Source organism: Alosa sapidissima, chromosome 17, assembly GCF_018492685.1.
Source record: "Alosa sapidissima isolate fAloSap1 chromosome 17, fAloSap1.pri, whole genome shotgun sequence".
Taxonomy (NCBI): Eukaryota; Metazoa; Chordata; class Actinopteri; order Clupeiformes; family Clupeidae; genus Alosa; species Alosa sapidissima.
In genome coordinates, this window is record NC_055973.1 from 13,296,510 (window position 1) to 13,312,572 (window position 16,063).

At 42.0% G+C, this 16,063-nt stretch overlaps 1 protein-coding gene across 1 annotated transcript; it reads left to right on the top strand.

Moving 5' to 3' along the window:
- The first annotated feature begins 3,694 nt into the window (after positions 1-3,694).
- On the top strand, positions 3,695-15,942 carry atp6v1ab (ATPase H+ transporting V1 subunit Ab). The gene is made up of 15 exons (XM_042067361.1): positions 3,695-3,833; positions 7,512-7,608; positions 8,830-8,958; positions 9,918-10,132; positions 10,319-10,456; positions 11,134-11,285; positions 11,521-11,683; positions 11,785-11,893; positions 12,161-12,283; positions 12,542-12,656; positions 12,772-12,835; positions 13,095-13,298; positions 13,741-13,835; positions 14,198-14,369; positions 15,042-15,942. The coding sequence occupies exons 2-15, from the start codon at positions 7,527-7,529 to the stop codon at positions 15,132-15,134; spliced, it is 1,854 nt and encodes a 617-aa protein (XP_041923295.1). The 5' UTR covers positions 3,695-3,833; positions 7,512-7,526; the 3' UTR covers positions 15,135-15,942.
- The last annotated feature ends 121 nt before the right edge of the window (positions 15,943-16,063 follow it).

The following is a 16,063-nucleotide window of genomic DNA, read 5'->3' on the forward strand; positions in this document are numbered from 1 at the left end:
CAGTTGAAAAGGATTTGCTGTCATAGCAATGAAGGCATCCTTTACTTCTGGAAATGGTTTCCATGCAGCCCACCCTTTAGAAGGAGTCTGCTGTTCCATAAATAGCCATCCCATTATCACATAGTGCAATTGTTCAACTACTTCCATCTAAAAGTTATCTGATTGTGTTCCATACAGCCATCTCTGTGTAACCCACCAAGCATCACAAACCTCTCTCCATAACAGTCTGGATCACTCCGGTGAACCATTTTTGTAAATGTACAGTAGTGGTTGGTCTAATGTCATAACTGGAACCTGGCTGGGATTTAGGTGCTCTGTCAATTGTTTTACAACATTCATACCATGGCAAAGCTGGCAGCTTTTTCATGAAAGAGAGGAAGGAGTGAGTTTATAGCAGGTGGGTCAGACTTCTTCTGGCTGAAGTGAAGCATCAGTTTGATTGCATGCTCACCCCACTTTTCCTCCTCTGTTATTGCCCATGCTAAGTTCACCACACCTAAAATATTTTTCAGTGTCTATACAGTAATAATATTCTAACTGTGAAAATGTCAGACCCTATTTTGCCTTATTTAAGAAAATCGAAATTGCTCCTTTTGTTTCATAAACGAACTACAAAAGAAATCACGTGACTTTACCCTTCAACGTTACTCACGGTAGCATGGTTTGTTTATTAGCCTGATTAGCATTGACACTTAACACTTACAGCTAGCTCTTCATGTGAGTAGAAGCACAACACCAGTTATCCTGACATAAAGGTTATCACCACGCGGTTTACATCACGTTCCGTTATTACAAAAATATGTTAAGCAAATTGGGTATTGATCAGTGATTAAGCGCCCAAACATGTGACGTCACATGCAGCTGTAGTTCCTTATCACCGCGTTACGACAAAAACTCAAAACAATTCAACTGATCCTAAACATAAGTTATGACCACTTGAAGCAATAGAGGGGACCCCAGTGCCTAACATATGGAAGGCATTAAATTAAGATCCCAATGTGCACCGAGATATATTTTTTCTAAAAAAAAAAATCCCATCCACTCCGCTAAACTCTAGGAACGCAACCACTAGATGGCGATGAGATTACTTTCCCTCCCTATAATAATAAACGGCCGTGTCCGTATTCGCGGCGTCAGTTATTAGCCTACTTTGGAGCTAGCCTAATTGAGCACATCGCACAATGACAATGACATCCTTGCAGAGACCCTGTTTAACCGCTAAAACTGTCTTGTTTGTAGAACTAATTTCTTCCGTCACATATCAACTAATTTCTCAACTTGCAGGACAAACTGCCGTTACTAGTTCTAAATGGATGGTTGCTAGGCCTACCACAGATTCTAGAGCGCTAGTTGCTACGGCCAAAGGCCAGTCGTTAGTTCTATCTCTCCCATTGTCAAGCGGGCGTATCCCAAGATTCTGATGAACTTTAGCTTTGAAACATCGCTATTTTACTTAGCCTGCTGTCATCCATCTAGCTAAAAGCCACCTCCGTCATATGCTACAATGTTGCAATTTTCTGAACGTCTGCATTTTACAGCTCGGATGCAACGTGGCCGTTCATTTAAACTTCACAAGGAGTTAGGCGAATTAACACATACTAGTTGTTTAAGCGCTTATGTGTTATGGTTTATATAATGTTGTTTTATTTTAATTGGGCTGTTAATTAATTTGACATTATTGTTTATTATTGATATTCTCCTTAATGTAGTCTTAGCATGTCATTGTTTTTATATTATTGATTGAATTGACATTATTGTTTTATTATTGCCTTTCCCCTTTTTTACATTGCTTTTTATTAGGCTATTGCTTGAATTGATATTATTGTGTAGTACAACTATTCTCCTTACTATATTTGACCTACATTTTAATCTGTTCCCTGTTCAATATTAAATATTATTATGTTGTTTTGTATTTATGTGTCGCTATGGACAAAGGCGTCTGCTAAATCCATAACCTTAACCATAACATACAAGTGTGATACGGCCAAAAAAAATGGATCTACTTGTGTGCAAATACGGTTAATGGTCGTTCTAAATTACGTAGGCCTAATGTTCACGTCACATGAGCCAGCTGCTTGTTCTGTAGGCTAAAAGTATTTCTGTCCCTCCCAAACTGCGTTTAAAAAATGGTATGTTATGTACTGTAGACAGAATAGGCTAATAATTAAAAAAAAAAAAAAAAACTCCTGGCGAACCCCCCCGACACAAACACATGCTTGAAAGCTTGAAACGTCCATACGGTATGTGTAACCCATCTTTTAACTTAGCCTGCTACAGCCAGTGTCGTAAAAGTTCAACGCTTGTTTTCGTGCAGTAGGCTAGCCTTTTTGATAAGCAATGTCATGGATAGATGACGTGGTTAAGGAGGGCTTTCTGTTCATGTTTATATAAATGTTTTACATAGGCTCAATAATGATGGGCTACTGTTAGGCTTTATTAACCAAAAGCGCACGGGCCGGAGGCCTTAAAGACATGTAGCCCAGGGGCCTCAGGTGGTATTAAGGCGCCCCTGACCCCAGGTGATCACGGGGACACAATTAGCCTAGGGATGCCTTTGTTAACCCAGCTAGTGGTTCTACATTGGCTAATGCTAACGCTAACACTGGCATAACATTTGGTCAATGACTTGTGTCTTTTGATCTCTGCTCATGTGGACATTTTAGCAATAAACTGTCTTTTGAAAATCATTGAGTAATTCTTCCAAAAAATTTTAAAAATATTTATGTTATGCATACATAATAATTAATTACCTTCTCAGATGAGGATTCATTTGGGGAGTCATTCTGACCATTTTAAGCCTGTTTTCCCCCCTTTAAAGCTGTATAAAAGGCATGTAAGACTATTTTCATGGGTTATCTTGCACATATTATTTGTTAACCATCTCTATATATATCAAATGTAAAATAATAAAGTAGCAAAATAAACCATGATGCCCAACTATGTAATGTTTTATTATCCTTGGGTCGTTTTAGGCGGCCATCTTGGATTTTCCCTTAAAAAATGACCTAAATGAACCAGAAATTTTGTGCACCCCTTCTCAAATGATGAGATAGCCTAAATCATAAAGTGTGTCTGTACCAATTTTGGTGCATCCACCGCGTAACAATTAGGCCCTTTTTTGTTGATAATTCCCCCTATAAAGCACAACTACTTTCCAAACAGTGTTGCATTCAGAAGACTAGCCTGTTAATCAGTCCAGCAAAGGAAAATAAACGCTCTACTGGAGCAGATGGGACCGGGGTCTTGACCATGCGAGGGTGCCACAGACAGAGACAGAGATTTTGTGCTTTATAGATAGATAGAATCATCACAGTGTTTCCATTCCAAATGCCATCGACGTCAGTCTTGGCTATACCGGGCTATACAGGCTACCCCAAGCACTGTTTGACATGGCATTTTTGCTTATTTAACGCTTTACGCTAGACTAGGTTTAGGCTAAACGAAGACACAACAGTGAGCCTAATTTATCAGTTTATCATTTATTAATTTCAACAGCAAATAGCCTAATGGCCTGTAGGCTACTACGGCTCAAGTCCATTGGTAATGCTCATGTAGGTCTTCAAAGCCTCCCAGAACATGAGTAGGCTAGAACACGTAGGCCTACTCATAAGCAAAGATTCTAGAACAGAGCTGTTCCTGAACTGTGGGCCTACTTCTGTAGCCTACTGTAAAGACTGTAATGAGTAGAACTAGAGCCAAAATGGCTCCGTTTCATGTTTACGCAGCCAGTGTGCGCAGCAAAGCAGCAAGTCACCTGACTATTCTCGCATCGCAAGCTGCTCATATTTTTCGAGGGAGAGGAACAGTACACTTGATCTTTCTCATACTCAAAGGTATCGTCTTTGCTATTTTAAATAATATTTTTCATGTATTTGTCTTGATTGTATGTAATTATAAATGTTTGCCTTCGGTTGTGTAGAGAATTAAGCGGGCTGACAAACGTTATATCGTTACGCTTTGCAACTAACTAGGTGGACAATTCCTCGTTTTTTCATTCATTGCTGACGCTTCCAGATGACCTCGACTAGCTCGGTAGCTAACCTGTAGGCTACCTAGTATGATAGTGAATACAGTTTTAAATATCAACTGTTTAATTCCAATATACGATACTTAGCTACAGTATTTGATAGAGCGCTAGAGGAGGTTGCTGTAAACTAACAAGCTGAATACTGAAATGTCGACATTGCTTCAAACCATGAAGGGTTGATGTTAGCTAACGTTAGCGTTTGTTAACGTTAACGTGGATGTTGGTTAGATGAACTATCGTTGTTGCGATGACCGCTATTAAAATATTATCAATTATAATTTAGAAAATGTAAACCCGTCCCCAGTGCTGCGTGTTAAAAAGAACATGGAATCTTCCAACAAAATGTAGAACTAGTAGGCCTTCTAATCGGACACATTCGCTGGCTAGCATCACTAAATCTAGAGATTTGTCCCCAATGATTCACTGCCTTAGCCATCCACTGACATTTAACGTCAGATAGCTGGTGCTCTCTATGCTAGGTAATGTTAAAAGAGAGATGTCATTAAATTGACAGTCACTGTCAGATTCTGTAAATAATGTACGGTCTAGTGTTAAAATACAGCGATATTTGTTCGAATTAAAAGGGACAGGTAGGCCATCAAAGGTAAGAGCTAAGTGAAAGGATGTTTAGACTGTGATCATGTGACTTCAGTCATGGCTTTGCTGCAGCTGACTCCACGTCTTCAAAGAATCGTGACTCGAAAATATCTCGGTTGTTATCCATGGTCACAATGGTGGTTTATCTGATTATTGCCCGGCATTTCATTGTTGACTCGCTAATTTCGGTATTTGTAATGTGATGCGATTGAATCTTTTTATTCTTTAGGAAGCCGAGGCATGTGACAGGTCTGTCGTATGGTCGTTGTCGTCTAGTAGGCTCTACCGCGCAGCATTGCAATTAACACGGTGATGTTAACCGTGTGCAGTGCACCTGTCACGACCTCCTCAGATCCACACACTAATGTGGAATGTTTAAACATTTTCAGCCTCCGATTATATTTAAAACGGCGGCTTCTAATCACGGCCCAGTTTTTATTAAATAACAATTGTATTTATTTTGGTCGCCTAGACTGTTGCCATTTCTTTGCATTTTTTAAAAGGCTGTCTGCAGTGTTTCAGAGGCCATGCCAATTTAGGGTTCCAGTGTGTCCTTGAGGGTATGGGGTAGCTGATGAAAGGATTTTAGATGTCTGATGACCAATGTCATGTGACTAGGTTGGTTTGAAAACCTGGAAGTTTGACTTCTGTGTGATTCTTCCCCTCTGTTGAAACACTATGGGTTTGTGGCTGATGCTGCAATATTGGGATTCTCCAGACTAAAACCAAACAAACGTAACATGCGCACATCCATAAGCAGGTGATGGATAAAAAAGTGAAATCGTGAAACATAGGAAGGAATATCCGCAGATTCCGCACACAAGCCCCCCTTTTTGTTTATTAAAGTTACACCAAAAGTAAGTAGAGCCTCAGTCTGATGAAGAGCTTACAAGGCTCGAAAAACGCTGCTTTTGGTGTAACTTTAATAAAGAAAAAGAAAGGGAGCTTGTGTGCGGATATTCCTTCCTATTTTTTACGATTCTCCAGACTTAAGACACATTTAATAGTTAAGACAGTTACTTAATGTATTTGCCGGTTGTCATTAAGCACAGCCGTACCTAAAATGGCTAGATGTATGAGCTGTTGGCTGAATGCATGATAGTTTACTCCCTTTTAGCACTTCCCTTTATCCTATGGCAATCTCAATATTTCCCCTCCAGACAGGTTTATTTTTTCACTTCCTTAAACAACTCCTTACTTTATGATTCAGTCATGTGCCTTTACCATGTGACTGATGTGTTCATCTCTTGTGAGTAGGACCTCGCACATCTGCAAGTGTTAACTCTGGATTGGAATTCCTTATTCATTTTTGGACTCAGAGCCTTGTGATCAGCAGCTTATCAAAAGAAAGGGAGGAAGTACAGTTCTCTTAATCACTCACTGCATTGCATTAGCTGAATAGTGGACTTGTTTGTGGCCAGTAATTTCATAAAAAAAACATTATGATAAGCAAGGCGAAAATCTAAAAACAAAATAGATAATAAAATAATAGATGTTTGAATTCTTTGAAAATGTTGTAGTAAGATATGTGTTTTTAAAGGAGCTGCAGTTGCAGTTTTTTTTATTATTATTATTTATAAGAGGAAGGCTGTTATTCAAGGCCAGACAGGCAGGGGAGCTGTTTGAGAATTCCCCCTTTAGATCATCTCTGCTGGGTTTAAGATTAGCTTAGTGAGGCTTTAGGCTAGGGAAGGACAAATAGGGCACAAGGAGAGGGTATGCCCATCTAAAGTAATGAATGAATGATGTGGTTGTATGTTTGATCATGAGTGTGCTCTAGTGAGTGATGAATGATATTAATTATGTAGGTAGTGTGGCATGACTTGTGAGCGGTGAGTGTTGTTTCCTGCGTGGAACCAGAGATGTGTCTTAAAGTGACTGAGCACCTGCAGGATCTATGTTGTGGATTAGATCTGAGCAGATGGTTATGTGTGTGTCTGTGTCTGTCTGTGTATGCACATGCATGTCCTTTAGTGTAATGCGAATTCTGCCGCCTGTGTGTGTGTGAGTGTGAGAGATGTAGGCCCGGATGTGTGTGTGTGAGAGATGTAGGCCCGGATGTGTGTGTGTGTGTGACATTTTATCCTGCTGCCCATCTTCTACTGCAGCAGAATAAAGAATATTGCCATGGTTACCGCTCAGGATGCCAATAATGCTGGATGTAGTGTTGGCAGGGTGGAAATCGGCTAATCGGATGAAATTGTTTGTCACTGCCGCTAGTGATCGTTCCGTAGTCCGTATTCAAGAGTGCTCAAGTGGAGAGAGGGAATGCACCTGTGTGTGTGTGTGTGTGTGTGTGTGTGGGGGGGGGGGGGGGGGGGGGTCCTGAGTAAGCAGGATACCCCACTGGGATTTTGAAGTGTAGGCCTACATATTGAACTGAATGTCCAGTACTTAGTATGTCATTTGATCAATACTTTTCCTAGCACTAGTGATTTTATGAAGTGAACTGTGAAAATGCAAATCAATCAAATATTTAGCATCTAATGGGTGAAGTGTCCTGTTTCAGTTCATTGCCCCATCAAGTTCAAGTTTATTATCATGTACTCATAAAATTAGGATCTAGTTGGCTGTTTTTAATAATTTCTGACAAACCTGCAGAATATTATTTGCTTTACTCTTGCTGTTTTATAACTGAGACCATAGGCAATTAGTTCAGATGATCATAAATCAGTTAAGGGTGATTACTACTGAGTCGGTCTGGAAAACCATTTCTCCCTCGTGTCACAAAGCACACAGATTTTGGTTGGATTAATAAAATTGCTTCATATCTTTAAAAATACTAACAATACTAAATGTTTTTTGTAATGTGACATGGTAAAATATAGGTATCTTTCTCTGCTCAGTGTAGTGAACCATGAAAACGCTCAAGCTTTCTCTCTTGCAGACTCACTCTTTCGGGATGGACTTCTCGAAGCTGCCCAAGATTCGCGATGAGGAGCGGGAGAGCCAGTTTGGATATGTGCACGGAGTCTCCGGGCCTGGTTAGTCAATTCTTTCTGTAAAGATAAAACATTATTTGAATTAAGATTTTAAATGAATTCGTGACTTGTATGTCATTAGAGATTCACCGATTGCAATTTTTGGGCCGGTTCCGATTTCCGATTTTTCATAGAGTTTCACCTGCCGATACCGATTTTAGCCGATTCCGATTTCATTTCTTCTAACCATCACGCAAACACAGGGGAGGAGAAGTACTAATAGCGATTAGGTGCTCCACCATATATGAAAACAGCGCACGTCTGTTTTGCAGTGAAAAACTTAAATCCAAATTCCGGTTAAATGCATCAATTAGGCTATAGAAACTTTCAGAGACAGCTGATTCAGTATTCAGAGCATCAGTTTTCTTCAATGTAGGCTACATTGTAGGCAACTTTCTAATAGGCTATAGTTTGTTCACTTTCACGACATCCACTTCTCAATCTGCTAGGCATAGCCCTAGTCTACTTGCAGTAAATGGTTCTAGTATTTTTTTAAGTGGAGTAGAACTACTAGGGCTAGCCTACTGTATGTCGCTGCATCTTGACATCTTATTATCATGTAGCCTATGATCGCTAAACTTTTTTATTCTTTTTAATGTCGCAATCGGTTATCTACGTTCAGCTGCGCTTGTGGTTCAGCTGTGGGCACGCAATTAGCGGCAGGGATGGGCGGTGATGAGCGATGTTTAGGTAACCTATGAAGTGACAGCTTAGTAATCCACGCAATATGGCAAAGCGCAGCGTTCGCTGGATAGAAAAACTCAATAGCCTATTAGCGCTTTCTGTGTAGCCCTACGTCCAGCCCTGAGTGTTGACCTGGTTGCTAGCTTCTTCAAACTTTGCAAACTCATCTGGGTGTTACAATTGCAGCAGGCGAGTGCATTTGACTGGCATAAAATCGGCATGTCTTAGACTGACCGGCCAGTCGCCGGTCATGGCCAATCACTGAAAATCGGCCAATTCCGGTCACCAGCCGATCTATCGGTGCATCTCTATATGTCATAAAAATGAATGGCTTAATATCTCACATAAATGTCAATTAAGTTGTTGACCTCACTGTAGGCCTACTATAATTTAAAACATATTTCCTTCTTTGTTACCCTATAGTACCAATGTAATTTGTGGAACAGCCCTGTATGATTGCTTATTGATTAATTGATTATTGCTTGATTAATTGTTCTTTGAGTATGTCTGACTGACGGTTGGTTTGTTTGTGACTATCAGTGGTGACTGCCTCCAGCATGGCGGGAGCAGCCATGTACGAGCTGGTGCGTGTTGGCCACAGCGAGCTAGTGGGGGAGATCATCCGATTGGAGGGTGACATGGCAACCATCCAGGTGTATGAGGAAACATGTATCCTTAAGTCAGCGTCCACATGTGACATGTTTTAGCATCTTTTTGATCCATAACTCCTAGCAATGAATTATTGTGTTGCGAAACCTCTTTGCTTTTTCTTTGTGTAGAGTTTTTGAAAGACAAAGGCAGCAGATGGCAATGTAAGGGTTTGAAGTAGATGTTATATCACATGTGGAAGAATTGATTTAATGCAGATAAATCCAAATACTCGTACCTCTGTGTCAAAACTAAATCAGAATTGCTCAAAAGCATGTTCTATTTCTTATACAGAAGAATGATCCTGCTGTTTCTGGATAATGCATCTGGAAACATTCATGATGTCTTGCAGCTGCCTTTTCCCCTTGTTTTAATTAAACAATGACGCCAAGTATGAAAATATAATGCATCCAATCTGCAAGTGATTGTGACGTTCCATTTCTACACAGCTAAACAATGGTTGGCGCTGGCCCAAGAATGGAGAGATCTCAGTGGGAATAACATCTAGTCATTTACATTAGTCTTTGTCATTGCCTTTTTACCAGGATTGTGTGTCGCTGGAAACCTTAGTCACTTTGCAGTTTGTTTTCAACTGCAAAGTGGCTTGCCAAAAGCATTATTCATTAACAGAGATCACATTTTGCCACCAGCTCAGTTCTGTCCATTACGAAGAGAACAGGTCACTCAGTAATGAAGCCAACCTATGCGGTTTTATCTTGGCTCTGCTTTTCCGTGCCAGACTTTTGCCTCAAAAATCATTGAGATGACGAGGTGCACACCAAGCCGCTGTGTGTTTCCCAGTATGCAATAAACTATCTCCCTGTCTGCATGTCCAGGTCTGTCTGCATTCATATGCTTCACTGTGTGATATAATCTAACCCAGATCACCAGTAGTGCAGTGTGCCAGCAGTGCAGCGTGTGTAGTGTGTGTGTGTGTGGGGGCCAGCTCTTTCCCAGCGTTTTCCTGAACCCCCCTGTAGCGGGTGTGTCTGTCGGGGACCCTGTCCTCCGTACGGGGAAACCCCTCTCCGTTGAGCTGGGGCCAGGCTGCATGGGCTCCATCTTTGATGGTATCCAGCGACCACTGAGGGACATCAACGACATGACCCAGAGCATCTACATCCCCAGGGGAATCAACATCGGATCCTTGACCCGAGACATAAAGTGGGAGTTTACCCCATCCAAAAACCTACGAGTATGTGACTAATCACAGTACTATAAATATATATGACTGCAATGTGCATGCTTGTTTATTGTTTGTATTGAAGGCAAATATGCACATATGTTTCTGATTGCTGTGGTTTTATGTGGTGTAAATAATTTTTTTTGTGAATGTAAACCTCTTACCTAATTATAAACCTTTATCTCTACAATTGTCTAGGTCGGAAGCCATGTTACAGGAGGTGATATTTATGGCAATGTCTTTGAGAACTCCCTCATCAAGCACAAGATCATGCTGCCACCACGAAACAGAGGCACAGTTACATACCTGGCACCCCCTGGGAACTACGATGTCTCGGTGAGAGGCAGGGGTCCTACAAGTTAGCTTCACTAAGTAACATGTACCACTAGACAAGAGAGATTAGCAAGAGCGATTACAATATATTACATTTACAATGCGTACAGCCAATCCAATGCTGTGCTGATCACAAAGTGTTGGAATTAAGGATGCATGAGTATATCAGTATATACCGTAAGCAGCAGCTAATTGAAAACTTGCAAAATTAATTACTGATATTGCCATCGGCAAACACTGTATTAACATGTCTGCCAATGTGCCTGTCTGATAAGTTGTCATTCGAACATCATTCAAAGCTGTTCAAATAGAATGAGTTTCACACAGTTGTTATTTTAGTTAAATGTACAAATGTTAAATGATTGAATGTTTGTGGCATATCTTGTCCAAATTGCTATGATGTGTGATGCGATCCCATCAGGTTTCTTGAGACTATGTCTATAACAGTCAACATTGATCAAGCTACAGTAAGGAAGGAGTTTTTGTGTGAAGTGAACAAGCTAACTACCTAGAATACTGTTGCTTTAAACACTGGGCAGTTTGAGTCACTAGACATATAGAGTCCACAGTTGTCCCTAAACCAACTTTGTTCTACAAAATGAAGAGTGCTGCTCTTGAAGAGAAGCAAGCATGCATTTGCGAGCCTTGCTGACGTCGGGTTCTGTGTTGTGGTGTGTTAGGATGTGGTTCTGGAGCTGGAGTTCGAGGGAGTGAAGGAGAAGTTCACCATGATCCAGGTGTGGCCTGTGCGACAGGTGCGCCCCGTCACTGAGAAGCTGCCCGCCAATCATCCGCTGCTGACCGGTCAGAGGGTGCTGGATGCCCTCTTCCCGTGAGTCCACACAGTCCCAGTCCATGGCATTTGACTATGACAGGAGTTCATGTTTTGAGTTTAATGAACATACCTCTAAGTGTAGCTATGCCCAGCTGCTGTGTCATAAAGCAGATGTTATGGGTAGTTACATAGCTTAAACTACATATATTGTCAATATGAAATGAAGTATATTCTCTGTGATTCTGTTATCTTGATGTCATGAGCTTCATGTGGGTTTTTTGCCTGTGTGCAGGTGTGTCCAGGGAGGAACCACAGCCATCCCAGGAGCCTTCGGTTGTGGCAAGACTGTGATCTCCCAGTCCTTGTCCAAGTATTCAAACAGTGACGTTATCATCTATGTAGGCTGTGGAGAGCGTGGTAATGAGATGTCTGAAGTACTGCGAGATTTCCCTGAGGTCCGTTCCTTTATGATGTCACTTCTATCACTATGACAACAGCAGTATGCTTAGAATTTGATTGGGCCTTCAGTCTGAGTGATGGTGTTGTTGTCCAACAGCTGACCATGGAGGTGGATGGAAAGGTAGAAAGCATCATGAAGAGAACGGCTCTGGTGGCCAACACCTCCAACATGCCTGTGGCTGCTCGTGAAGCCTCTATTTACACAGGTAACAGCCAATCAAAAATCACCAATTATGAAAAATAACTAAAACTCCAACTTGGTACCCGGTACCCAATGTTAAGTGTTTTTCCGTGTTTTTTTATTACAGCTATAGTTTTATGATTGAGCTGTATTGTGAAAACTTGAAACTCATAACCCCAAATCGAGTTTTAGTGAGCTAGAAATAGTTGTTGATTCATGCTTTATGGTGATGAATAGAACACTAACTCATGCATTTGTTTGTGTGTTTATGTTTATGTGCGCTTGTCTGTAGGAATCACCCTGTCTGAATACTTCAGAGACATGGGCTACAACGTCAGTATGATGGCTGACTCTACCTCTCGCTGGGCTGAGGCTCTGAGGGAGATCTCTGGGCGTTTGGCTGAAATGCCTGCTGGTAAGACCCTCTCAATTTTGCAGAGTGCTCATCGAATCAATAGACAATATGTCCATGGTGTTAAAGGAGGACCTGGATAGCATTCAGCATTCAGTTCTGTACTTTCTAAAACATTCAGGTGCCCTGTTAGCACAAGTAGTGCTAAAAGTGCTTTGGCTTTGTTATCTACTTATTACGTTAATACTAAAAACAATAGCTTTCCTGACGCCCCTTTTCAGAGGAATATGTGGTTAAACCTGTTTGTGTTTCTGTCCACAGACAGCGGTTACCCTGCCTACCTGGGTGCCCGTCTGGCCTCTTTCTACGAGCGTGCCGGCCGCGTGAAGTGCTTGGGCAACCCTGAGAGAGAGGGCAGTGTCAGTATTGTGGGGGCGTAAGTACAGCTTTCCAACACTAGAGGGCAGCCTCCCTCTTCTAAGCCATACCTCTTGTCTCAGCTGTTCCATAGAGACAGAGATTGGTCTAATCATTATAATTTCCTCTTTCAGTGTATCACCTCCTGGTGGTGACTTCTCAGATCCTGTGACTTCTGCCACCCTGGGTATTGTGCAGGTATATCATAATATAACACCACTTGATCATCAAGGGATTCCCATTGGTCAGGCTTGTAAAGTATAGTCACAGTTCTCAGGCACTGGAATTCAGGTGTGGGCTGGGCTGTTAGAAAATAGATTTGAAGATTTGATAATGGATTATCATACCAAATGCCTGTAGCGGGATAGACGGTTTTGAAAATGTCTTCAGGCGTAGAATTTTTTCTTTGCTTTGCTTTCTACTGCTGCTATAAATCGTGTTTGTGTGTGCGTGTCAGGTGTTTTGGGGTTTGGATAAGAAGCTGGCTCAGAGGAAGCACTTTCCCTCTGTCAACTGGCTAATCAGTTACAGCAAGTACACACGCGCTCTGGACGAGTACTACGACAAACACTTCCCCGAGTTTGTGCCACTCCGCACTAAGGCCAAGGAGATCCTGCAGGAAGAGGAGGATCTGGCTGAGATTGTGCAGCTGGTCGGCAAGGTAACTGCGTCTGTACACGTGTGTGTGTGTGTGTCTGTGGGTGGAGAGAGCTAAGTGTGTTTTGGGTACAATTGGAGGGAGTGACTGCTGGTTGTTCTACGCAAGGGTTATGTATGCTTCTGTTGTCCTTTGATGACGCAATTGTCATGATAAATAACGCTGCATTGTCATTCACATACCGTGGCCTTTGGTTTCATGGGCATTGTTAAAAGTGTTTCTGCCTTCTGTCTCTTCCCCGTCCGTCCATCCGTCCGTCCGTCCGTCTGTGTCTGTCTCTGTCTGTCTGTCTGTCTCTCTCTCTATCTATCTATCTATCTATCTATCTATCTATTTATCTATCTGTTTCTCTCTCCATTTTTTTCTCTCTCTCTCTCTCTCTTTCCATTCTCTCTCTTTCCATCCCCCCTCCCTCTCTCTCCTATATATACATTCTGTATAATAGGCCTCACTGGCTGAGACCGATAAAATCACCCTGGAGGTAGCGAAGCTGATCAAGGATGACTTCCTGCAACAGAATGGATACACCCCTTATGACAGGTGGAACATCCCACTCACAAATACATAAACACACATTACACCTGCTGCCCTATGTTTTACATATACTTTGTATATATCAGTGCTTGTACAAACAACATGCTCAAGTAACCTGTTTACTTACCAAATGCGTTACACTCTCTGCATTATTTAGTATAGTAGACATACATTCATCATATTAATGTCTCTGTCAGATGTTTTGGTGTAAAAGAATTTTGTGTAAAAATCAGCTCACTGATCAAAGAGTTTTGAATATCACTTTTTAGGCAGACTCGTATCTACAGTCAGTAGTTTTGTATATATGTACAGTATGTGTTTGTATTGTTGTTGTTCTTGTTATAACCCTTTCTTGTTGCCCTCCACAGGTTTTGCCCCTTCTACAAGACGGTGGGCATCCTGTCCAACATGATCGCTTTCTATGACATGGCACGCCACGCCGTAGAGACCACCGCCCAGAGCGACAACAAGATCACCTGGTCCATGATCCGCGAGCACATGGGCGAGATTCTCTACAGGATCAGCTCCATGAAGTTCAAGGTACAGGGCCCTTCCCTCCCATGGGTAGTTGGGCAGCCCAGTTCCACACTCCTGAGTGGAACCTGTCCAATTCAGACCAGAACCTCTCGAGTCAGTCTCTGAGTTTCTAAGTGTAATGCTTACATTCTTTGATTGATAATGTTTGCTCTATATGTGGTGGTGACTAATGGAGGTGGAGAGGTGGTAACTGGAATTACAGCCTTGTATGGATCCCAAGTACCCACGCGTTGAGGCTGTTGCCAGGCCTGTTGTGCGTTGTTGTATTCTGCCCTCTGTTGCTCGACCAATGGCAACAGGAGAATGAGTCACGTCCTATAACTAAAAGAATGTTTCCCATTGTTGTGCATCAGCCATCTGGATGTCACTATAAGACACTTTCTTGGAAAGTTGTTGGGTTTGAGTGAAATAAGCTGGACATAAGTGTGGGATGCAGTTTAGCAAAGGAAACCAGTGTCATCTCCCTTTATATCCCTGTCAGCAGTATTCAATCAGCAGAGAGTACATCGTGAGCATGGTTTCTCCGTACTTATGCTTATTTTTCTTTATCGCCTAGAATAAAGACCACCCTTGATATTTTCCACCTCCTCTGCCAGCCTGTATCATCTCAGACTGCTGTGTTGCATTGCTGTGTCTGTCTGGTGACCCTCTCGCTCTCCCTCTGTTCCGCTGCAGGACCCTGTCAAGGAAGGAGAGGCCAAGATCAAGGCTGACTATGCCCAGCTGCACGAGGACATGCAGAACTCCTTCCGCACCCTGGAGGACTGAGTTGTGACCTGACCTCCCCTTCGACCTCTGACCCCTCTGGGGCAGTGCAATACCTCTCCCTCCTCCCGCTCCTACTCCTCCACTTCCCTGTTCCATGTCTGCTTTCTCTCTCTCTCTCTCTCTCTCTCTCTCTCTCTCTCTCTGCAGTGGATGGACTTTCTGTTGCAGTGTCACACATTCCACTGCTTTACGTGTTTCCAATCTTGTGTGTGTGTGTGTGTGTGAGTGAGTGTGAGAGATCCTCACCAAATAAATATGTCTCTTTTTTCCTGCATGGGCCAATACCTGATCTAACCCCCAGAATGTCTGAGAGCGTGTTGGTGTGTGTGTGTGTGTGTGTGTGTGTGTGTGTGTGGGTTTTTTTTTTTTTTTTTGTGAACTTATGTGTGTCTGTGTGTGAGTGTGTCTGTTGATGTGTTTTGTGAGATCGTAAAGTCGATTCCCTGTCTTTCACCTGCACTGCCCCCCTTCTCCATCCCCTGAACACAGTCATGTCTTCTAGTTGTAGCTTTCACAATTCAGTTGGTGTAATTATTTCTCTCTTCCTCTTCTCTGTACAGAAAATTGATAAACATAATTACAAAGCAGAGTGACTATATTTATTGCGGGCTGTTTACGTGGAAGCCTGCATTGTTTGTTTTTTGTTTGTTTTGTTTTGATGTTTTTTTTTCTTATGATTGTGTTCTGAACGTGTTTGTCCAGTGTATTTGTCGTGAGTGGAAAACTGTTTCTCTTCTCAACACTGCTCATGTACCAGATGTTTCAGTCCCAAAGAATAAAACGCGGACAATAAAGGAATCAGACGTTGGGTTCTGTATTTTATCTGTGTGGTCATGCATGCACACCTTGCCTGTGTGAGTGTGTGTGTATGTGTGTATACACCTCTTTCTCATTTTTGCTCCTTACAATACACACCTGGAATGCTGCAA